This window comes from Mobula hypostoma, chromosome 11 (assembly GCF_963921235.1).
Source record: "Mobula hypostoma chromosome 11, sMobHyp1.1, whole genome shotgun sequence".
Lineage (NCBI taxonomy): Eukaryota > Metazoa > Chordata > Chondrichthyes > Myliobatiformes > Myliobatidae > Mobula > Mobula hypostoma.
Window position 1 is genome coordinate 94069907 of NC_086107.1, and position 23684 is coordinate 94093590.

A 23684-nucleotide genomic window follows, 5' to 3' on the forward strand; every position below is an offset into this window, starting at 1 on the left:
AGATAATTTCCAAACAAAGGAGACTGTTTGAGAGATGTTTGTTGGTAAGAGGGAATTTACAGGTTTATGAATAAGAGCAGTCTGTGTCTGACCTGAGTTACCCAACCCTAGTGACTGGTTGGTCCGACCTGATTCAGAACAAAGAGATCATTAATTACAGGTTGTTACTTGCAAGAAGGGCAATAAAATGGCGCTGCCTTAAGGTTGATTCATACTTGTACGTCAAATGTATGCCGTAGGTACGGCGTAGCCGCGTACCCTACGCTGTACTCTACGCCAAAGCCTATGCCGTATCCTAACGTGCACCTCTCCCAAAACGTAACTGTGTGTCGTGGCGACGCAGACCGAAACAACTGTGATTGGTCCGCTTGGTAGCATTGCATTTCCTCCTACGCTGCAATAGCTTCCCATTGGGCGACTGAAGGGCAGGGAAGGAACTCTGGCTGCAATCCCTTCCATAAAGCTTTACAGACCTCCGAAATTATGGAGGACCCTGTGCTTGATGCCAGTTTGTAGCTAGCTGCTACAGCCTGTTGACTTCCACCTGAAGCTAAAACTCAAATGGTTATTGCCGGTCTCTGAGTACTGTATACTGTGCATACACTGATGCGAAATAAATGGTTGGAGACGATGAACCAAATCGTCAAATCTACCTGCCGACATCCGAAAATATTTGAAGTGCATTTCCTCGTCCATGTCCCTCAGTGGCCGGACAAGCACAGGAAATTCACCCTCCTTTAGTTTCAGTCACCATTGTTTGAAGTTTGAGTTTCTTCGTGTACAGTTTCAACACAAAGAAACTCAACACAGTGGCATAGAAACCCCACCGCCATCTAGCGTTTTGGCGGTGAATTACAGACACACCAATGCACAAGCATAGATGCTCACAACGGCATAGCCCACTTGCGTAGGCTGCGGCGTAAGCTAGTACGCACAAGTATAAATCAGCCTTTACACCAGAGCCAATGGAAAGCTGACACACATTAGCCAGAGAGGCCAGAGCCAACTAGATTGAAACACAACATTTTTTTATCTGATAAAGAAAGAAAATTAGAATGAAGGGGCTTCAAATCCAAGGCAGCAAGAACTCCAGAGACTACTGTAACTATCACAAGGAAGACCCCTATACATGGGGGTCTTTCTTGTGATATTTAGTCTCTGAAGAAGGATCAATTGTTTAGCCAACAGGAGATCCCCTATTTCAAAGTATAATCAATGGTTCAATTTAATATCAGAGAATGTATACAGTATACAACCTGAAATTCTTACTCTTCACAGACATAGAAACATAGAAACATAGAAAATAGGTGCAGGAGTAGGCCATTTGGCCCTTCGAGCCTGCACCGCCATTCAGTATGATCATGGCTGATCATCCAACTCAGAACCCTGCACCAGCCTTCCCTCCATACCCCCTGATCCCTTTAGCCGCAAGGACCATATCTAACTCCCTCTTAAATAGAGCCAATGAACTGGCCTCAACTGTTTCCTGTGGCAGAGAATTCCACAGATTCATCACTCTCTGTGTGAAGAAGTTTTTCCTCATCTCGGTCCTAAGAGGCTTCCCCTCTATCCTCAAACTGTGACCCCTCGTTCTGGACTTCCCCAATATCGGGAACAATCTTCCTGCATCTATACATCCACGAAACAGAAGATAACCCCAAAGAATGAATGACAGGAAAAAATGTTGGACCCCTAAGGCCCCCACCCTCCCAAGCACAAGCATCTAGATCTCCCCCCACCACCCACCAAGCAAGCAACAGCAAAGCCCCCCAAAGACCCCTTGATCTGCAGTCTAGCAAAAAAAACTACAGTTCATACCCTAGCACTATAAATTCAGTGTTATAAATTGGAGAAATGCTCTGAGCGAGTATTGGAGCAGAGGGCGCAGTGGAATTCATGATTTAAGTTGATGGCCTGGGGTCAACACAGTTACACTGATATTTCTGCAGAGAAAATAAAATTCAGTCTTTGAATTGATTAAGAGTTGCATAGTGAATTGCCTAATCTAGATCAGATGGCGGGGGTGGGGGAGTCAGATCTTGTTTTTATATAACATTCAGTGGTTACCATATAGATTTTTCCTATTGTTTTAGTAGGGTTTGTGCTCGTATCTCTGAATCAATGATCAGCCTAATCCAATAACTTAACCGCCACACCATCTCTACCCACCTTAAGCTCTCAACTATTAAGACAAGTACAGTTTTGTGCAAGAGTCTTGGGCCTGTATAGACAGCTAGGGTGCCTAAGCTGTTTGCACAGTACTGTATTTGTCAATGTGAAGCAGGGAGTGAACTTGTCAATCCGGCAAGAGCAAAAGACGTTGGGAATAGCGAGAGTGGAGCCCCATGGGAGCAGTGTTGGACAGGTGGCAGAGGAGAAGTGCCCAGGGGTAGGATATGGGTGCAGACACCAGGCAATGTTATTTGAGTTCAAACAATTGGGTTATTGATCATTACAGAATGTTTCTCTGGTGCTTCCCACTCCTTCCACTCTCCCCTTCCCTTTTCCCAACTGTGATTCCCCTCTCCCTTCCCCTTTTCCTAACCATGATTCCTCCCTCGCTGCCCCCTTCCCACTCTCAGTCCACAATAGAGACCCATATCAGAATCAGATTTATCATCACTCATATACATCATGAAATTTGTTTTTTTTTGTGGCAGCAGTACAGTGCAATACATAAAATTACTACAGTACTGTGCAAAAGTCATAGGCACTCTGTCTATTTATATGTGCACAGTAATGTACATCAACCAAACCTTGTCCCTTATCGTGCACTATTTTCGGGGGCAGAGATCAACATTAAGTTCTTCCTGACTTTCTAAAAAACATAGAATACTACAGCGCACAATGTCGTGTCAAACTTTAAACCTACTCTAAGAATAATCAAAGCCCTCTTTCCTACAGAGCCCTCCTGAATGATCTGGCTGTAAGTTTAGGACACAGCGTATACATCACTGTGGATTTCCCTCCCACCAGCAGAAGGCATTGCACCCTACACCCTCCTCCAAACCCCCTGCATAAGCTAACCGCTAACCGCTAACCTCTAACTCCATGAGTTGTTCAACTTCCTCGGCAGACTCACCAGCAATCACATTCTTTGTTTCGGGCTTTACAATGAAGAGACCAGTGAGTTGTTGGTGGGCATCCTCAGGGGCCGTATCTGTAAAGAACAAAATATTTCAGGTGCTTTAGAATTAAGTCTGGGAACTTTGTATGTACATAATTTAACACAGTCCGCTGAATTAACCCTCTGAAAGTCATAATACACCGTTTACAAAAGAAAACTAGATAAGTATCAATAAATATTGTCAGCAAACCCGTACTCTTGCTTTTGGTCTCCTTCGGGTTAAGCTACAGATCAGGAAGGTCAAAGGTAGGGGTTAGCGCCATCTGAGGTCACATTGGAAACATACAGGTCCTGAAGAAGGGTCTCGGCCTGAAATGTTGACTGTTTCTTCCTTTCCATAGATGCTGCCTGACCTACTGAGTTAACTAGCATTGTGTGTGTTGATTGGGATGATAGGATAGGCTTGGAATCAAGGATCAACTTTATTCGCCACAGACATTTACACGTATAAATGTGTGTCTGAGTGTACTGGAGGCTGAAGAAGACGGCCTGTCTTGGGGTCAGAGGATTGTGTCTGTACGTAGGTGGGATGGAGGGGCGGGACGGGACATGCTTTGTCTCTGTTGTTTTGCTGCTTGCTGTGTTCTGCATTGTTCTGCCGAGCACTGTGGGCTTGCAATGTTGGTTGGCACCGGAATGTGTGCAGGCCATCCCCAGCTCAGGTGTGTTGGTTGTTAGCGCAAACAACACATTTCACTGTACATTTTGGCGTACGCATGATAAATAAATTCTAACTTTGATTCTTGAATCTTGAGTGTATTAGGAACTTGCTGTGGTTTGTCGGTCAGGGTGCAACATTGAAAACTGGCTGATCAGATTAACAGCCTGGGGAAAGAAACTTCTAAATTTGGTTAGATAATAGAGCTGAGGTTTAGGTGTAGGTTAAATTTGGTTTTAGATAATTGTATAAAGTAAGGTCTCAGAGTTTTTGTGATCAACAATCTGTTCACCAATGGGCAGATGATAAAATGGTAATTGAGTTAAATGTCAAATACCAAATGGCACAGAGGGTAGGGCCACTGCCTCACAGAACTAGAGACGCGGGTTTGATCCTGACCTCTGGCGCTGGCTGTGTGCACGTTCTCCCTGCGACCCCCGTGGGTTTCCACCAAGTGCTCTGGAATCCTCCCACAACCCAATGAAGTACTAGCTGATAGGTAAATTGGCCACAGCAAATTATCTCGGGAGCAGAGGAGACTTGGTGGGTATAGGGAGAATGAGATGGGATATTTATATTCAATACCGAATATCAAAAAGCCCAGAAAGAGTGGACGTGGAGAGAAGTTTGTAGAAGAAAAATACTTTTTGTTAATATGCCAGTGTTGGAGGCCATTGGCCAAACATGAGGCTTAGCGGTTAGCATAACGTTCTATAGCACCGGCTGTAAGATCAAGGTTAAATTCACACCGCTGTCCGCAAGGAGTTTGTACGTTCTCCCCATGACCACTTGGGTTTCCTCCGAGTGCTCTGGTTTCCTCCCACATTCCAGAGACGTACGGTTGGGGTTCGTGAGTTATGGGCATGCTATATTGTCGCCACATGCATGGCGACACTCATCAGCTGCACCCAGCACCTTATTAAGACTTTACTCCCTGAGATGTACAAACGTAGAATGAGAGGGAGACCTGGCAGAGCTGTATAAAATCAGGAGGAGCATACACAGGTTGAATACACACAGTCTTTTTCCCAGGGAAGGGGATTCGAAAACCAGAGGGCGAAAATCTAAAAGGGACCCAAGAAGCAACTTCTTCACACAGAGGGTGGACCATATATGGAATAAACTGCCAGAGGAACATACATTTAAAAAGATACTTGGACGCGTACATGGATAGGAAAGTTTTAGAGCAGAGGTTCCCAGCCCTGTTAATGCCATAGACCCCTACCACTAACCGAGGACACGCCAAGTTGGGAACCCCTGGTTTAGGGGGATTTTGGACCAAAGGCAAGCAAATCAAGTTAAGTTAGACCGGCTTCTTGGTTGGGATGGATGAGTTGGGCTGTATGACTCTGTGAGTCGACCAGGGTATATACGTGGGCAGCACTGTGGTGTCGCAGTTAACCTAGCGCTTTGTCGCGCCGGCTGTAAGATCAGGGTTTGATTCCCGCCACTGCCTGCATGGGGGTTTGTACGTTCTCCCCGTGACTGTGTAGGTTTCTTCCGGATGCTCCGGTTTCCTCCCACGTTCCAAAGGCGTACGGGTAAGGGTGAGCAGTAGTAGTGCGGTCACTCGAGTCGAGTACGATGTTCTCCTATAAGGGGTCATCTGTCTGTGGGTCTTCAGGTCAAGGCCACACATTCTGGCGCAGCGTGGGCCTGTGATTAGTGGTTGCTCAGAAGGGTTTGCGAGTTGCGGGCACACTATGTCGGCGCCGGGCTGCCCTGCTGATTCGACTTGGCGCTGACAACACATTTCACTGCATGTCGCGATGTAGGTGTGGCAAATAAAGGTAATCTTTTATTTGTCTGAGCCCTCTCTTACCCATTTTACGCTGCGTGGAGAGCTTCACGCCGGCCCAGTTGTCACGTAGCTGATGAAGGCCATTTAAATGTAAATGGAAAGATTATGCAAATCCCTTCTCTCCCGTATGAACTGGGAATGAGCAGCAAATAACAATGTCACTGCACTGAGATGAATTGCCCCGTATTATATGGTGAAACTCAAGTGTAACCTGTCTCCTGCTCAAATCTATTCAGATTCTCTATTACGCTGGGAAGCAGCCCGAAAACAGAGCAATTGAAGCAGTATGAGAGATCTGAACACTTGGGTCATATTTTAAATACCTCTCTCTATGCCTTAATTCACAGCAAAATCTATTCAGCAGGCTCTGTGGAGATTGCATCGAGTTGCCCTTTCAAAGGTAAATGATTCCAGTGTAATGACAGCATGGTGCTGGGTAAAGCAGGGCAAAGTAAAACAGAATATCTTTGGCAGTCAGAAAGAAAGTCTACTCTGCCACTTCTCACCCACCCACTTGAGTCTAAAAGTTATTTATCATCAACGACACCCCCCCCACCGCCCACCAACCGGAGCTACGCCGCCTTCTCGCAGCTCCCACCGGGCAGGGGGTCGAAGCCCGACGTCCCCACACCACCAGGTTCAAGAACAGCGACTTCCCTTCGGCCACTGGGTTCTGCAAACCCTAAACTCTGCAGTTTAGTAAATGTGACCACTCCGGCCACTCGGCACGAAAGTGGGCTCTGCTTTCTTTCTTGTGAAAGCTGCGTCCCCTTATAAATTTTATACATTCCTTGTAAACGCTGCTTATCTGATGCTCTGTGTCTGTGAAGCTGCTGCAGGGAGGTTTTTTTTTAATATATTGCACCCACACAGACACATACGTGTGCACATGACAATAAATTCAGCTTTAAACACTTATTCTCAAACCGACCAGAAAATCCCCAAACACCACCTCGGACTAGCAAACTATGGGCTGGAGGAAGGCAGCAGCAGACGTACAAGCCAAATAGAAGATCCCTCAGGAGCAAAAGGCGTCTTTTAACAAGGGGAAGGGGATGGGTGCAGAACAGTAGAACAGTACAGCACAGGAACAGGCCTTTCAGCCCACAATGTGGGCTAGTCGGGCAGCACTGATGGAAGGGAATAAACAGTCAATGTTTCGGGCTGAGTTCCTCCAGCAATTCAGAATCAGAATCAGGTTTAATATCACTGGCATATGTCACGAGACGTAACATGACATATAATTGCCCAGGCCTGTGCCCTGGAGAGTGAAGACTTTCCAGGCGCAGATCCATGGTCTCGCAAGACTAACGGATGCCGTTTCTATGTCATGAAATGTCTTGCTTAGCAGCAGTACATTGCTTTAGTTAAAAAAAAACACTTTAAGCTACACTAAGAAATATAGATATGTATGTAAATGAAATTTAACTACTTAACCCGATGAGATCAGAATCGGGTTTAATATCACTGATATGTCGTGAATTATGTTGTTTTGCGATGGCAATACATAAAAACTATAAATTACAATATAAATATACGCATATTTAAAAATTCAGTAAGTAGTGCAAAAAGAGACGAAAGTAGTAATGCAGTGTTCATTCAGAAATCTGATGGGGGGAAGGGGAAATAGATGCTCCAGAATCATTGAGTGTGGGTCTTCAGGCTCCTGTATCTCCTTCTTGATGGTTGCAATGAGACGAGGGCATGACCTGGGTGATGGGTGGATGCCAGCTTTCTGAGGCGTCGCCTTTTGAAGGTTCTCGATGCTGGGGAGGCCATGCCGGAGATGGCTGAGTTTGCAACTCTCTGCAGCTCCTCCTGGCCCTGTGCAGGGGCCCTTCCATACCAGACGGTGATGCAACCAGTTACTCAAGATTTCCAGCATCTGCAGAATCTCTTACGTTTATCAGCAACGTGGGCATTGGTCCAGATTGTGGGTGATTTAGTGAGACCGAACTGCGGTGCTGAAAGCAGACAGGACTGTCTCACCGGCTGCTGGTCATGAGATCCGGACGGCCAGCATGTTACTGGAACTGGCAGAAACCAAGTTCTGTGCAGACTGAACACTTGCAGACGTGCGTGGACGAAGAAAGCCAAAGTTACCTAACAGTTGGAAGACCCCAAAGGGTTTCATTCAGGGATTCCACTGTATTATAGTGTGAGATCACCAACCTACGTTCCTCAATGTCCCATAGACAAAATGGGACAAGAAGCCCAACATGTTCTGGGCAAGCACGATGTGTAATCACGACAGTAATGCGGAAGGGCAATCCCTGAAGGAATTATCATGAGCAAAACATTAAGCTCCAGACAGTGGCTAAGCCTCTTAGACCATAAACCATAAGATTCAAGATTGTTTAATGTCATTTCCCATACATAAGCATAAGGAGATCAGGAGACTAAGGAGGAAATAATAAGGCAGACGTACAGTACTGTGCAAAAGTCTTAGACACATATATATAGCTCAGGTGCCTAAGACTTTTGCACGGTACTGTATTTGTCAACGTGGAGCGGGAGCAAGTGTGTAAATCTGGCAGGAGGATAGGCTGTTAGGAATGCCGAGGGTGGGGTGCCATGGCATGGGTGTGGGGCAAGTGCCAGGGGCGGGAGGGGGATGGCGCGGGTGCAGACACACCAGGCAGGGTCACTTGATTCCAATCATTTGGTTTATCGATCATTACAGAATGCCTCTCTGGTGCTTCCCGCTCCCTCCTCTCTCCCTTCCCCTTTTCCCAACCATGATTCCCCTCTCGCTGCCCCCTTCCCACTCTCCGTCCACAATAGGGACCCTTATCAGAATCAGGTTGTCATCACTCACATGTGTCATGAAATTTGTTTTTTAGCAGCGGTACAGTGCAATACATAAAATTATTACAGTACTGTGCAAAAGTCTTAGGCACCCCAGCTAATATATATATCTCAGATTCTTGCCCAGCTGCTATATATATATCTAAGACTTTTGCACAGTACTGTAGGAACAGAATTATGCCATTTGGCCCATCATGTCTATTCCACCATTTTATCATGGTTGATTTATTATCCCTCTTGACACCGTTCTTGCCTTCTCCCCATATATACATAACGTGACATATAATGTGAAAAGAAATTATCCCAACAAGCCTAGCAGAACACCACTAGTTATCGGCAACCAACCAGGAAAGGCCCCCTTTATTCCCAATCTTTACCTCCTGCCAGTCAGCCAGTCTTCTTTCCAAACTAGTATCTGTCTTGAACTACCGAGGGCTCTTATCTTGCTTCACAGCCTCATCTGCATCATCTTGTCAAAGGCCTTTTACAGGAAACAGTGGTGTGTCTGAGTCTGAGGGTGGACACAAACTGTTCGGGGAGAAGGATGGAGACTCTCCTCAAGTTAGGAATCTTGCAAACACCTTCAAACTTCCAAACTTTCAGAGGCACAGTTCAAGACTATCAAATACTGAGCACCTCTCTCCATATGGGACTGTCCCACCAGGCCATTCCAGGGGATCTACATCGACTTGCTGTTGTTGGTGGACCGCCACTGAGCATGGACTGAGGTAAAATGTGTAGGGTCACATACCACCACCAAACGGACTCTGGAAAAACTTCAGGTCCTGAGGATAGTGCATCAAAAAATGGTCTGCAATTTCAGCCATTTCAATCTGAACAATTTCATAATGAAATGGAATCACCTAGTGCTTCACACGCCCTCGTCATCAGGTCTCATACAGAGAAGTCTAGAAGTCAGTGAATGAACAAAATAGACAATGGGCTCCAGATCAAATCTTACAAACAAAGTCCTGGTGTCCTTCTGAGCCACAGGTCGAAATCTCGTTCCACTACTGAGTACACTAGTTAACCTTTGAGTCTTTCATGATCATGACATCAGAACAGACACCAAAATGTTAGTGTACAAAGCAGTGGTAATCCCAACGCTCCTGTAGGCATCAGAAACCTGGACAACATACCAACGACATCTGAAGGCACTTGAAAATTTCCATCAACGCTGTCTTCGAAACATCTTAAGTATTATTGGGAAGATAGAAGAACCAAAGTCAGCGTGCTAAATGAAGCAAAAACAACAAGCATTGAAGCCTACGTCATCAAGAACCAACTAAGGTGGAGCGGTCATGTTGTTCGGATGAAAGACGAATGCCTGCCGAAACAAATCTTCTACTTCCAGTTTAAAGAAGGCAAACGTAAAAGAGGCGGACAACAGAAGAGATCCAAAGACATCTTGAAAGCCAATATGAAGAAATGTAACATCGACATCAACAACTGGGAAACCAATACCCAGGACAGGAAACTCTGGCAAGCCATCATCCGAGAAGGAACAGCAACTTTTGAAGCCAACAGATGTGCAGAATTAGAAGAAAAGAGAAAAAAATGGAAAGAGAGGCAGCAACAACCAAAGCCCGATCTGCCATCTGGAACTACCTGTCCTGAATGCAGAAGAACTTTCAAAGCCAAGATTGGACTCATAAGCCACTTGAGAGCCCGTAAGTAGATCAACAGAACGAAGACCATCATCCTCAACCTCGAGGGATAGCCACGACGACGACACTAGTTAAACTACTTTCTCTCCAAGAAAATTTCTACAGATGTAGCATGTAGAAGTTCTGACTGGTTACATCACCAATGCACAAGACTGGAAAAAAAACTTCCAAGGATTGTAGACTCATCTAGTTCCACCATGGGCACCAGCCTCCCCAACACTGAAGACATTTTGAAAGGATGGTGTCCCAAGAAGGTGGCATGCATCACTGAAGACCCTCGACATTTGGGACATGCCCTCGTCTCATTATTACCACCAGGGAGGAGGGACAGAAGCTCAGGGACACACACTGAACATTTTAGGAACAATTTCTACCCTTCCACTATCAGATTTCTGAATGGGCGATGAACCCATGAGCACTCCTCACTATTTAGTCTCTTTTCGCATTAATTTATTTTATTTTTAATCTTTTATTAAATATTCCGTATTTTAACATAAATATATATTATTTTGCTACTGCATAACAACAAATTTCACAACATGCCAGTGATAATAAACCTGTTTCTGATTGTCTTTTAAAGGTGGGGACGGAGGGAACGTCGACTCAGACCATGAGAGGCCTGCGTCCAGCATTTTCATGCCTTACGAGGCGCAGATTGGAAGGCTGTTTGGGGCGCCACTCCTCGCACTGACACTAGAGCAATGTGTGGTTAAGTGCCTTGCTCAAGGACACAAACACGCTGCCACAGCTGAGGCTCAAACTAGCGAGCCTGAGATCACTAGACAAATGCCTTAACCACTTGGCCACGTGCCCAACACAATAAATATTACTTAGTGTGATTTTGGTCCATACTGGTGTTGTTGATAGTGTAGAAGGCAAGTATTGGAGAGCACGCCTCAGTGAGGAAAAGCTGAGCGAGCTACAGTTTTTCCCTTTGGAGTGACGGAAGATGAGGAGTGACTTGATGGAGGTGTACAAGACGGTAAGGAGACATAGAAAGAAAAGACAGCTAGCAACCTTCTCCGCCACTGTTCCCCCCCCCCCCAACAACCCCCGGGTGGCATGGCCAATAGAGAGGGTGTAATTTTACTGTGATTGGAGAAAAGTACGGGGGGATGTTGGAGCTTTTTGTTTGACACAGAGAGTGGCGGGTGCGTGGAGTGGTGGTCGCAGAGGCAGATACACTGGGGACATTTAAGAAGCCCTTCAATAGGTACATGGTTGATGGAAAAATGGAGGACTATGTAGGAGAAAAGAGTTCGATTGATCTTGGAATGAGTTAAAAGGTCGGCACAACATTATGGGCTGAAGAGTCTGTACTGTGCTGTAGTGTTCTATGTTCTATGAAACACTGCATCAGGATATGTTCGTTGCTCTGGATTCCAGTGTATGTAGTCACTATATTCTACGTTCCATATCATATGTTTCACTGCACACCTGTCTGCTGCCTGAAAGGTCCTCAATGAAATATCCACCCCTTTCAGATCTCGCCAATATTCTCTGTACACCATATGAACTGAAAGCTCACAAAAGGTACAGACCCAACAGCTGGTAGCCATGGGGTTGACTTTGACTTGGGGTGACTGCGTTGGATCAGACTGCTGGTACTGCTCGCTCCCAATAGAGAGGCTTGGCAATGAAGTCAATGACATAGGAAAGATCTACTTCAGGAAGGATGTGGAAGTTCTGAAGAGGATGCAGAAGCAGTTTACCAGGATTAGATTAGATTCGCTTTATTCTATTATTTAGTACAGTATCAGGCCCTTCTGGCCCAACGAGCCAGCACCGCCCACTACACCCATGTGACCAATCAACCGGTACATCCTTGGAATGTGAGAGGAAACCAGAGCACTTGAAGGAATTCCATGCGGTCACGTGGAGAACATACAAACTCCTTACAGACAACGGCAGGAATTAAACTCTGGCCACAGATTGCTGGCTGACGCTGCAGAAAAGCATTACAATTATCACTACACCACCTCACCACCCCACTACACCACCACGCTTTCCAGAGCACTGTCTGGATTAGAGGGCAGGGGTTCTAACAAGTGGCTGGCCAAACTTCAGCTGTTTTCAGTGGAGTACCGGAGACTGACCTCCAGGAGGACCACAACCTCGTCGTAGGGTTTGGAGGCTTGTGTGTCTCAATGACCCGGAGAGCTACGTTGGCTGGAGTCAGGACTTTATGCTTTGGTTCTTGGTAGGGCCACCCACCCATGCCAAACAGGTCAAAGGGTAGAGGCCAGACTAGGAGTGGTCCACTGGTCCTCCAGTTTCGGGGGTTCAGCTCAGGGCTAACAACCTTGACTGTTACGGAAACGGCAATGAAGAATCCTTCTACATCTGAGTACGACGGTATTCCTGAGTTTCCACCCGGGACTTGCATGACTGACAGTAGTGAAAACCGAGAGAAAGCTACTGACACGATGAAGGAAGCCCTGAACACCACCAGAGACGAAGGACCTTCATTGCTGCCCGAAACACCAGCAGTGTATTGAGCAGTAGTTCAGTAAGTAACGGAGACTGAGGAGAGACCTGATAGAAGTTTGTAAGATTGAGAAGTACATACCGGACAGCCAGCAACTTTTCCCCAGGGTCAATTGTCTAATATTATAGGGCACACGCTTAAAGTGAGAGGGGGCAAGTTCAAAGGAGATGTGCAGGGTAAGTTTTTTTTACACATAGAGTGGTCGGAGCTGGAATGTGCTCCCAGAGGTGGTGGTAGAGACAAGTACAGCAGAGACACTTAACAGGCTCTCAGACGGGCACATGGATGTGTAGAGAATGGAGGAATATGGATCGTGTGCAGGCAGAAATGATGAGGGTAACTGGGCTTCATTAGTGAAATTACTTTGACATATGGCAGGCTGAAAGGCCTATTCGTGGATGTACCATTCTAAACCCACTTCTGTTGTCAACACCAGGCACATGCCAGCCAACACCAGGCACATGCCAGCCATCACCAGGCACATGCCAGCCATCACCAGGCATGTGCCAGCCAACACCAGGCACACCAGGTACGTGCCAGCCATCACCCACCACTTGGACTCATCTCTGGCATGGCCGCTGCGAGAAATCACATTGTCCAGTGACAAAACAGAGTGAACAGTATGCTGTGTTGGTCCAAAAACAAATGTTTCCACCAATATATTGAAAAAGTTGCAGAGAAAGAGCTGGTATTCAGGGGTTTAGAAGACTTTCTAATCGCACTCAATATAAAAGTTCATGAAGGGAATCTATGTGATCAACCCAAGTCTAGTCCAACAAGCTCTTCCCACCCCTGTTCCCTCAACATTCGGGTATCATCAGAGAATCATGCAGCAGAGGTGAAGACCACTTCAAAGTAAAATCAGCAGGAATTTCCAAAGGTCAGTTGGATAGATATCTGAAATTGGATTAACTGCAGAGGAAAGTGGAGATGTTTTGAAGGGCTGACATGGAAATGATGGGTAGATTGCCCCCCAACCCCCGCTGCACGATTCTCTAGTCTTGTAATCAATGGAGAAAAATGAATCCAAATGCTTACCATCTTCAGGGAGTTCAGTGGACTCTTCTGCAGCTTTAAAACAAAGGAAAGTGTTAAATACAGTCAATAATTAATGAACATTCAAGAAACATCAAAGACAATTTCTTACATCCAGAAAGGGAAAAGGTTTCATCTGTTGAATTTAGAAGGGGAAATTAACGGAATTATAAAGTATCTTTGTTCCAACTAGTTTAGCAATATTTTATTTTTCTCTGGGACTGACTACCCAGTCACAATCCAGAAGCATCCCAAGAAAGCATGCACCTTTGCTCCATCCACAACAAGCAGGACTTCCCGGTAGTCAGCCATTTTAATTCCAATCCCCATTCCCATTCCGACATGCTGGTCCATTGCCACGATGAGGCCTTCCTCAGGTTGGAGGAGCAACGTCCCATATCCCGCCCGGGCAGCCTCCAACCTGATGGCATGTTTATCGATTTCTCTAACTTCTGGTAAGTGCTCCCCCTTCCCCCTTCTCTCTTTTCTATTCACCATTCTGGAGTCCCTCTTGCTACTTCTCTTCTCCTCCACTACCCATCACCTCCTTCCCCTTCTCCCCATGTCTACTCTCCTGTCCTATCAGATTCTTTCTTCTTCAGCCCTTTACCTCTTCCACCTATCACCTCCCAGCTTCCCATTACAGCACCCTTCCCCCACCCATCCACCTTCCCCCTCACCTGGTCTCAGTTATCACCTGTCAGTTCTCCTCCCCCCCCCACCTTTTTATTCTGTCTTCTGTCCACCTTCCTTTCCAGTCCTGATGAAGGGTACCAGTCTGAAACATCAATTCTTTATTCATTTCAATAGATGCTGCGGCATTTTGTGTGTGTTACCATACTCCAAAAGTCAGGAGTGACTGTCAACTCTGAATGGTAGCGCATTCATGACGATTGCTGCCATTACACAATGTCCCGCCTCTCTAGCTTCCCCCCCACCAATACACCCCAGTGATTGATCAGGAGGGGACAGGATTCACACAGAGACCACACTCCAGTCCCAAATGTCCACAGGGGAAACCTTGTGGGAAGAATCCATCGACACTGCCCTAGGCAATAAGCAGCTACTCAGGGAAAATACCCATGCCATCCATCTGGATAACTGACGCACGTCCCCCGTGTTCAGTCATCTTGTCTGCATTGACATAACATATGTTCAATTGACAAGCCTTCAGGACTCAAACTGTTATCGTAGTCTTCCATTCCAAAGATCTGGTTAATATTTCTAGAGAGATTTGGTGAGAAATTTCAAAGCAACTTTCTCTCTTCTGTCTTTTAAATATCCTTAGAATTACCATGACCTTAAAAACCTTAAGCAGCTAACATAATCAAAGATACCACCCACCTTGGCTACTCTCTCTTCTCCACACCCATCCCTCAGGCAGAAGATACAAAAGCCTGAAAGTATGTAACATCAATATATATAACCATATAACAATTACAGCACGGAAACAGGCCATCTGCGCCCTTCTGGTCCGTGCCGAACTCTTACTCAAGTTCAATAGATCCATTTAATATCAGAGAATGTATACTATATACAACCTGAAATTCTTACTCTTTGCAGACATCCTCAAAACAGAAGAAAAAACCCAAGAGTTAACGCCAGAGAAAACATAAGAGCCCCCAAGCCCCCTGCCCCCTCCTCCCACGTACAAACAGCAGCAAGTAGCTTCAACCCTCCCAACTCCACCCACCCCCCTTCTAGCATAAAGCATCATCATTCCCACCACCCAGCATGCAAGCAACACCAAAGTCTCCAAAGAGAGACCATGGTTGACAGTCCATCAAAAACTAACTGTTCACTCCTTCCACAGGGACAGGGGAGATCGCAGTCGCTACTTTGATGTTACGGTCAGTCTGAAGCGTTGCTTTTTATTTCCGGTTCTTTAATTCAAGAATCGGCAAATTGATTACCGAGTGCAGAGCCCTCCTACAGCCACTCTCGCCGTCTTCCATGTTCCGGCACCCGCTGCGCTTCAGTACGCAACACCGGCGAGATTTCGCGTCCACAGGGGCCGGACAAGCCCCGAAGGTGCCTGACTTCAGGCCTAACCAGGACGTGGTAAAACGCAATCGATCAGGTTCAAGGACAACTTGTATTCCACTGATATAAGACTATAGAATAGTTCCCTAGTACAATAAAATAGACTCTTGATCTTACAATCTACCTTGTCTACCTACAAGAACTTTCTCTCTAACTAAAACTTTCTTCGGCATTACTTTTCCCTCGTACTACCTCAATGTATTGTTGTAATGAAGTGGTCTGTATGGATGTCATGTAATACTGTTTTCACTGTACCTCGGTATGTGACAATAATAGACCAATTAAAGTCCCAATACTTTTGCCATTAACTTTTTTTTAAGCCATGTTAAGGTCAAACTGTTCTCGAATAATCCTAGGATGTCTTTGGGTCAGCTTTCCTTGTGGGATTCTGTTAGTTGATCTAACAATCAATAACCCTGTTGAACACAGTTGAGGTCTGTGTGATTCAGAAGACCAACTCCTCATAGCAGAGACAGAGACATTGGGAATTGTGAAGGATCCTTCTTGGTGGTGTCCCATTTGCATAAGAATATAGGCAATTATGTGCAGGTAATATCTCATCATCATGCTCTGCCATTGAATGAGATCTTGGCTATCTTCTGCCCACTGGCCAGAACATTCCACCATGTCACCATAGCCAATGTTATGGCCACACCAACACTGAACATACACAATGACTGAGTAATCAGAGGCACAGATCTCCCTAGATTTAGCATCATCTGCAAAACACTTCCCATTGCCTCGACAAAGCAACCCAACATATTCAAGGACCCCTCCCGTTCCCCTCACCTCTATTGTGTGGAAGAGATAAAAGCTTGTGAACATGTGCCATCTGGCTCAAGTACAGCTTCTTTTCTACTGCTATCTGCCTCTTGAATGGATCTTTCACACACTAAAAAATAAACTCTTCATTTCCCAATCTACCTGTATTGGTCTAGAGCTGGGGTTCCCAACCTAGCGTCACGGACCCCTTGCTAAATGGTGTTGGTCCATGGCATTAAAAAGTTGGGAACCCCGGGTCTAGAGTGACACACACAAAATACTGGTCAGGCAACATCTATGAAAAGGAACAAAGAGTCGACGTTTCGAGCCTAGACCCTTCACCAGGACAATTGTGTTTACTTGTCTGCCTGCTCAGCACTTTCTCTGTAACAATATATTCTGTCCTCCTTTCTACTGTCTCGATGTACTTACGTAAGGACTGATCTGACAGGATGGTGTACAAACAAATCTCTTCACTATTTCTCAGTACATCCCAATTCCAATTTGTTTCCAACTATTCCCAAAGATGAGAATCAACCAGTCTTGCAAAATCTGGTATCCAAAGCTTTCTCAAAATCATGAAGTGTTGTGTTTCAGTAGGAAAAGAAAGGCAAGCAGAGCAAAGGTCTTACCAGGGGCTGCTACAGGCTTGGTCTTCGCTGCAATGGAAAAACATGATTAATGAACAGATAATACTTTCCTCTGGTCAATCCAAGGCAGAGGCTCAAACCAGAATGTTTACAAACCAGGTTCCTTCACTTGCAGCTCAAATTTCTCCTTGGCAGTGCCCAACACCGCCATGTAGACCGAGTCATCCTGTTTGTTCAGGTCGTTGATGACCAGCGTGTGCTTCTTGCCCTCGACCTTGATGGTGTACTTGGGGCCGGCTACGAGGTCCTTCCCGCCCTTCTGCCATTTCACCTTCACGTTGGGCTTGTCCACCTCGGCCACAAACTCCGCTTTCCCTCCGGGTGCCCCCGTCTGGCTCTGGGGCTTCTTAGTGAAGCCAGCTGGTTGGGGGGAGAAGGAAAAGTCAGAAGTCTCACCAGTGTGGGAAGCGACGGAGAGGAGGCGTGAGCGGGAAGAGAGCAAAGCAAGACAGCAGCATCATATACTAAAGGTGAACCCTTGATCTCGCAATCTAGCTGCATTTCAGCTGTAACACGACACACAGTGGCCACTTTATTAGGTACAGGAGTGGAATCCAGTTGGTCTGTTGGTGCTGTAGCCTATTCACTGCAAGCTTCAACATGTTATGCATTCAGAGATACTCTTCTGCACACTGCAGTTGTAACACATCGTTACCGTTAGCTTCTTGACAGCTTGAACCAGTCTGGCCATTCTACTCTGACCTCTCTCATTAACAAGGCATTTTCGCCCACAGAACCACCACTCACTGGATGCTTTTTGTTTATTGCACCATTCTCTGTAAACCCTAGAGACTGTTGTGCATAAAAATCTCAGAAGATCAGCAGTTTCTGAGATACTCAAACCACCCCATCTGGCACCAACATTCATTCCACAGTCAAAGTCACTTAGACTAAATTTCTTCCCCACTCTGATGTTTGGTCTGAGCAACAACTGAACCTCTTGACCATGTCTGCATGCTTTAATGCATTGAGTTTTTCCACATGATTAGCCAATTAGATACGAGGGGTGATTGATAAGTTTGTGGCCTAAGTTAGAAAGAGTCAATTTTAGAAAACCTAGCGCATTTATTTTTCAACATAGTCCCCTCCTACATGTACACACTTAGTCCAGCGGTCGTGGAGCATACGATCCCTTCTTTGTAGAAGTGGTCCACAGCAGGGGTGATTGATAAGTTTGTGGCCTAAGGTAGAAGAAGATGAGTTATTAAATTCAAACTTTCTGCATTATCACTCAAAGAGTTGAACTGCATGTGCATGGGGCAAGAGCGTCTTGGACCTCCAGGTGGTCCACGGCAGGGGTGGTTGATAAGTTCGTGGCCTAAGGTAGAAGGAGATGAGTTATACAGCTCTCGTTACATACACGTGCAGTTCAACTCTGAGTGAAAATAGAAAGTCTGAAGTTTCTCCTCATCTGCTTCTACTTTAGGCCATGAACTCATCAATCACCCCTGCTGTGGACCACTTCTGGAGGTCCAAGACGCCGACTTCTACAAAGAAGGGATCCGTATGCTCCACGACCGCTGGACTAAGTGTGTAAATGTAGGAAAAATAAATGTGCCAGGTTTTCTAAAATTGACTCCTTTTACCTTAGGCCATGAACTTATCAATCACCCCTCGTACTTGCATTAACGATCAGCTGTACAGATGTATCTAATAAAGTGAGTGAGTGTAGTATTCTCTGTAGTTTTCCAATGACCTGCTTTGATGAACTGACGAGTGGAATGATCTGCCTTGGTGACAGACGAACAAAAGCTTTTCACTGCGTCTTGGTGTAAGTCACATTGTAAACTAATTCCAATTCTAATTCCAAATCTTTTCTATCTAATCCCAGGGAATGATACACGCAGACGATACAAAGACAGGTGGAGGGGCACTACTGGGGAAGCAGGGAATCAGCAGAAGGATTTGGTCAGATTCGGAGAATGCAGTCTCACCCCTCGCTCTCGTCTCCCTACCCTCCTTTGCCTCCCTATCTCTCTGCTCTCTACACCCTCCCTCTCTGCTCCATATTCTCTCTTTTTCGTCCTGAATTTTGCACTCTCTCCCTCTCTTCCCTCCCTCCTTCTCTCCCCTTCTGTCTTCTTTCCCTACCCTTTCACCGTCTCCCTTACCTCTCACCACCCATCCCCTCTCCTCCCCTTCCTCCTTCACTCTCTCACTTTCTCTCCCCACCCCCTCTCCCGGCACTCCCTCTCTCCTCCATCCTCACTCTCTCCCCCCGTTTCCTTCTCCCTTTCTCCTCCCCGCCCTCCCCTCACCTCTAAATTTCACCCACTCCACACCTTCCCTCTCTCCTCCATCCTCACTCTGACCCTACTTCCTTCTCCCTCGCTCTCTCTTCTCCCCATCCTCCTTCTCCTTCACTCTTCCCTCTCTCCTCCACCCTCCTTCTCCTTCCCCTTTCACTCCCTTCCTCTCCTCTCCCCATCCACCCTCTCCTTCCCCAGTCCTCTTCTCATTAGGAGGGAGGAGAAGATGGCGGCGCGACGCAGCGCGCACGGCCACTTCGGTGGTAATGTCCGTTATCTGTCAAGTAGGGGACTGTGCACAATTCTGATTTGATGGAGACGGACGTGAGAGTACGGAGGAACATCTGGAAAACTTCTGAAATGCCCGCTTTGCTGCCGCTGCTACTGTGTGGTAACCGGAATCTCCAGAGCAGAAGGCCCCGAAATCCTCGGCTTTGCGTGTTTCAGCGGCTGGGGCGCGCTCGAAGGCGCTCGGCAGAGGATGGCGCTTGGGAGGCTATATCGGAGAGGCTGGTTGGAAGCTCGAAGTTTTCGGACGGACGGACTCAGTGTCGGCTGTGGTCAGTTGCTTCCAAGGCATCGGCAAGTTAACGGTGCCTGGAGGTTTATGGTAGGGAGTTTCTCCCTTTTGCCGCCTGCTATCGGGGACTCGGGAGTCAATCGACTCGGGGACTTTTGAGACTTTATCTACCATGCCCGTGGTTTGTTCTTCATCAAATTATGGCATTGCTTTGCACTGCTGTAACTATGTGTTATAATTATGTGGTTCTGTCAGTGTTAGTCTTTGGTCTGTCCTGTTTTCTGTGATATCACTCTGGAGAAACATTGTATCATTTCTTAATGCATGTATGCATTTCTAAATAATAAGAGAGGACTGAGTGTTCTCATAATCTAATCTAAAGTATCACGCTCTCCCTCTCCCACCCTCTCTCTCACATTCCCCTTTAATTCTTTCCCTCCCCTCCCTCTAACCCCTCCTCCTCCTCTCACTCTCTCCCTTTCTCTTCCTCTGCTCTCTCCGCCCCCTCATTCTCCCTCCCCTCTCCCTCTAGAGTCACCTCGTGCCCAGGTCAGTTTCAGCCATCACTGAGGATATATTGCTGTGACCCAGACGAGGATCAGAAATGGAGTCCGGCTGTCAACTGTGAGCTATCGAGGAGCGAGAACCTATGATTTACGTTCCCTGGTGGATTCTATCTGCAAAGTGCGTCCTTACTTCAGGCACAGATCTCCATCAACCAAAGGGCAGAGCCAAGTAAAGAACAGATGGCAGCAATCTGGGTACAGTACGTGATTGTTTTTCACTCTGTCTACCCAGAGCACGGGACAGCAGCAACAACTTGTTAGTGGCTAATGGCTCTCCTCCCTGGCCAGGAATTTCGCCGCTAACGGTACCTCCTGGGATAAATGCTGTCTCAAGCAGAGAGAAATTTGAGTCCCAAACACAAAATACCCTGAAGTTCTGTCTCGCTCTGATCCAAGCCAAACAGAATCAATAAACACAAGAGATTTCTGTGGGTGCTGGAAATCTGGAGAAACACGCACAAAATGCTGGGAGAACTCGGCAGGTCAGGCAGCATCCATGGAGAGAAATAAACAGTTGACGTTTTGGGCTGAGACCCTTCATCAGGATTAGCCTCAGCTCGAAATGTCTATTGTCTATTCCAGCCCATAGATACTGCCTGACTGCTGCGTTGCTCCAGCAGTTTTTGTGTGATGCTCTAGGTTTGCTGTGTCTGCACAATCTCTCATGTTAAACCCGTGCCCTCTAGTTTTGGACACCTCTACCCTGGGCAAAGACTGTGATCATTCACCCTTCTGAGTTTATAACCAGTCTGTAAGGTCACCCCTCACAGTTCTTTGTTTTGGGGAAACTGCCCCAGCCTTTCCAAGTCAAATTGACTTCTAAAGATTCCTGGAGTAACTGGGTCATACAACACAGAAACAGGCCATTCAGCCCATTGAACCTGTGCTGACCATCAGACATCCATTTACACTAATCCATTTTATTCTCCCCCATTCCAATCAAATCACCCCAATTCCACCCTTCGCCCATGCACTAGGGGCAATTTACCGACTGGTATCAGATTAGTTTTATTTGTCACATGTACGTCGAACATACAGTGAAATGCAACGTTAGCATCACATTAAATCAGCGAGGATGGTGCTGGGCCACGTTTCAACGTAACATGCCTGAAAATTTACGAACCTGAAACGTGCATCTTTGGAACGTGGGAGGAAGCCCACGCAGTCACAGGGAGAGCGTGCGAACACCACACGGACAGTGCCTGAGCTCAGGATCAAATCCAGATCTTTGGATTCTGTAAGGAAGCTGCTCTGCCCCCTTGTGGTGGTGGTTCAGATGTTCAGCTGCTGGGCGAGTGACTCTGAGCCTGCCCGAACCAAGGTTCGCATCCCAACATGGCCGATTTGATATTTAATTTTTTTTTTAAGTCTAACAAACCAGTCATCAAAAACGATTACCTCAATGCCGAGTAGGCTTTGTTGTAAAAACCCACCCCGTTCCCTCATGATCTTCAATGGAGAGATCTGCTGTTCTTCCCTGTGGGTCAGCCCACCCAGAGACATGAGCTTGTATCGTACCACAGCTGATTGGGTATTTAGTATTTTCTTCAACAAACCAGCCATCAAATGGATGACCTCAACGTTTTTGGGATATAGGTGCACCCAGGGGAGCACACGCAGTCACGGGGAGAGTGTGCAAACGCCACATAGACAGTGCCTGAGGTCAGGATCGAACCTGAGTCTCTGGAGCTTTGAGGCAGTGGTTTTACCCACCACTCCACTGATTCCAGATCTCCCTCAGGCAGTCCATCCTAGAAACCCTTTGCCTCTTGCACAGCACATCTCCAGGCCTGGCAGTCTGCCTCACGATCTGCAAACAGTTATTAAAAACCTTCAACAGCAGATTAGTTAAGTTGCAGAAAGGAAGTGTGGAAGTGGGAAGTCATTTGGAATAAGACATCTCCCGGTATCCAGTTAACATTCTGGAAATTTCTGATCCAGATGGCAATGTGACTGAAGCAAACGATAGCCCTGTGGCCCATAAGGCTTTAATTATAGAACAAAGGCATGCAAAGTGCCTTATTAGTAGTCGAGGACCTTCCATGTACTCCATAATTAGGACTCTATCTGGGAAACACAAAGATCATAAAATAGATGGGGATCTTGTAAAAGAAAGGAAATTTTTCCTACAACACACATAAAAATTGCTGGTGAACTCAGCAGGCCAGGCAGCATCTATAGGAAGAGGTACAGTCGATGTTTCGGGCCAATTTTTCCTAAACACTTATGGAATGAACGTACTGGGTTCCAGAAATCTTGCCACGAAAGGATATCGACAGACCCGTACAAGCCCCAATTCCAACCATCACATCTGAACCCATCACTTGGATTACCCCCCATAGTCGTGGGGTAATGCAGAGTGAAACAGGCCCTTCAGCCCAATGTTTGGCCCATAGCCTTCTAAACCTTTCCAGTCCATGCACATGTCCAGTTGTTAGTCTGTCTACCTTAACCACTTCAATCTGGTGGCTTATTCCACATAGGTACCACCCTCTTTGTGAAAAATTTGTCCCTCAAGTTCCTCTTGAGGGGCAACAATTGGCAGATCAAAAGAAAACTGTTCAACCCCTTTAACCTGTACCAAAATAGAATTTTAAAAATGGTTGATTCATGAACTAAATCCACTTCTACCTGTCTTTTCTACATATCCCTTAATATCACCCAACGTGAGACACATAGCACCCAACTATATAACATTGGGAATGGGTTGGCTCTGGTTGGATGCATACTGCAGTGACTCCATGCTTAGTACTGTATTGGGGTGAAGAGGGCTTGTTTTGGATCCATTCTTCGTTGCCAAACAGATCAAAAACATGATTAAAATTGTTACCTTTACAGCAGAGGGCAAGTGCATGTCCACAGGCTCAGGTCTGCTATGATTGGCCGTTATTGGATGAGAATGGATTGGGATTGGCTGTCAATGGGTGAGAATAGGTTGGGATTGGCCGTGGCTAAGCTTGATTGAATTGGGATTGGCCTTGCTTGGGTTAGATTGGATTGGGACTGGCCATGGTTGGGTTGGATTGAATTGGGATTGGTCCTGATTGGGTTGGATTGTATTGGGATTGGCCATGGTTGAGTTGGGACTGCTCATGGTATGGTTGGATTAGCTGTTATCAGGGTAGGGGTGGAATGGGTTAAATTGGGATTGGCTGATATTGGATCGGCTACAGATTGGTTAATGTCAGGACTGAGCTGGTTGCAGACTGGCCAAATTTGTTGTCAGACCTTAATTCTATTCCAAGTGGGCCTCTATCCCTTAATACTTCCATCAACATCAGGTTCGCAATTAACTGTTGACCATTCGTGG

At 46.3% G+C, this 23684-nt stretch overlaps 1 protein-coding gene across 1 annotated transcript in view; it reads right to left on the reverse strand.

The window, feature by feature from the left end:
• mybpc2a (myosin binding protein Ca) overlaps positions 1–23684 on the reverse strand; it is a 113622-nt gene that overhangs the window by 78899 nt on the left and 11039 nt on the right. The window contains exons 2-5 of the mRNA XM_063062541.1: positions 17136–17399; positions 17022–17048; positions 13588–13620; positions 3083–3160 (exon numbers count right to left, since the gene is read on the reverse strand). Of these exons, the coding sequence (XP_062918611.1) occupies positions 3083–3160; positions 13588–13620; positions 17022–17048; positions 17136–17399 (402 nt within the window). The remainder of the gene's footprint in view (positions 1–3082; positions 3161–13587; positions 13621–17021; positions 17049–17135; positions 17400–23684) is intronic.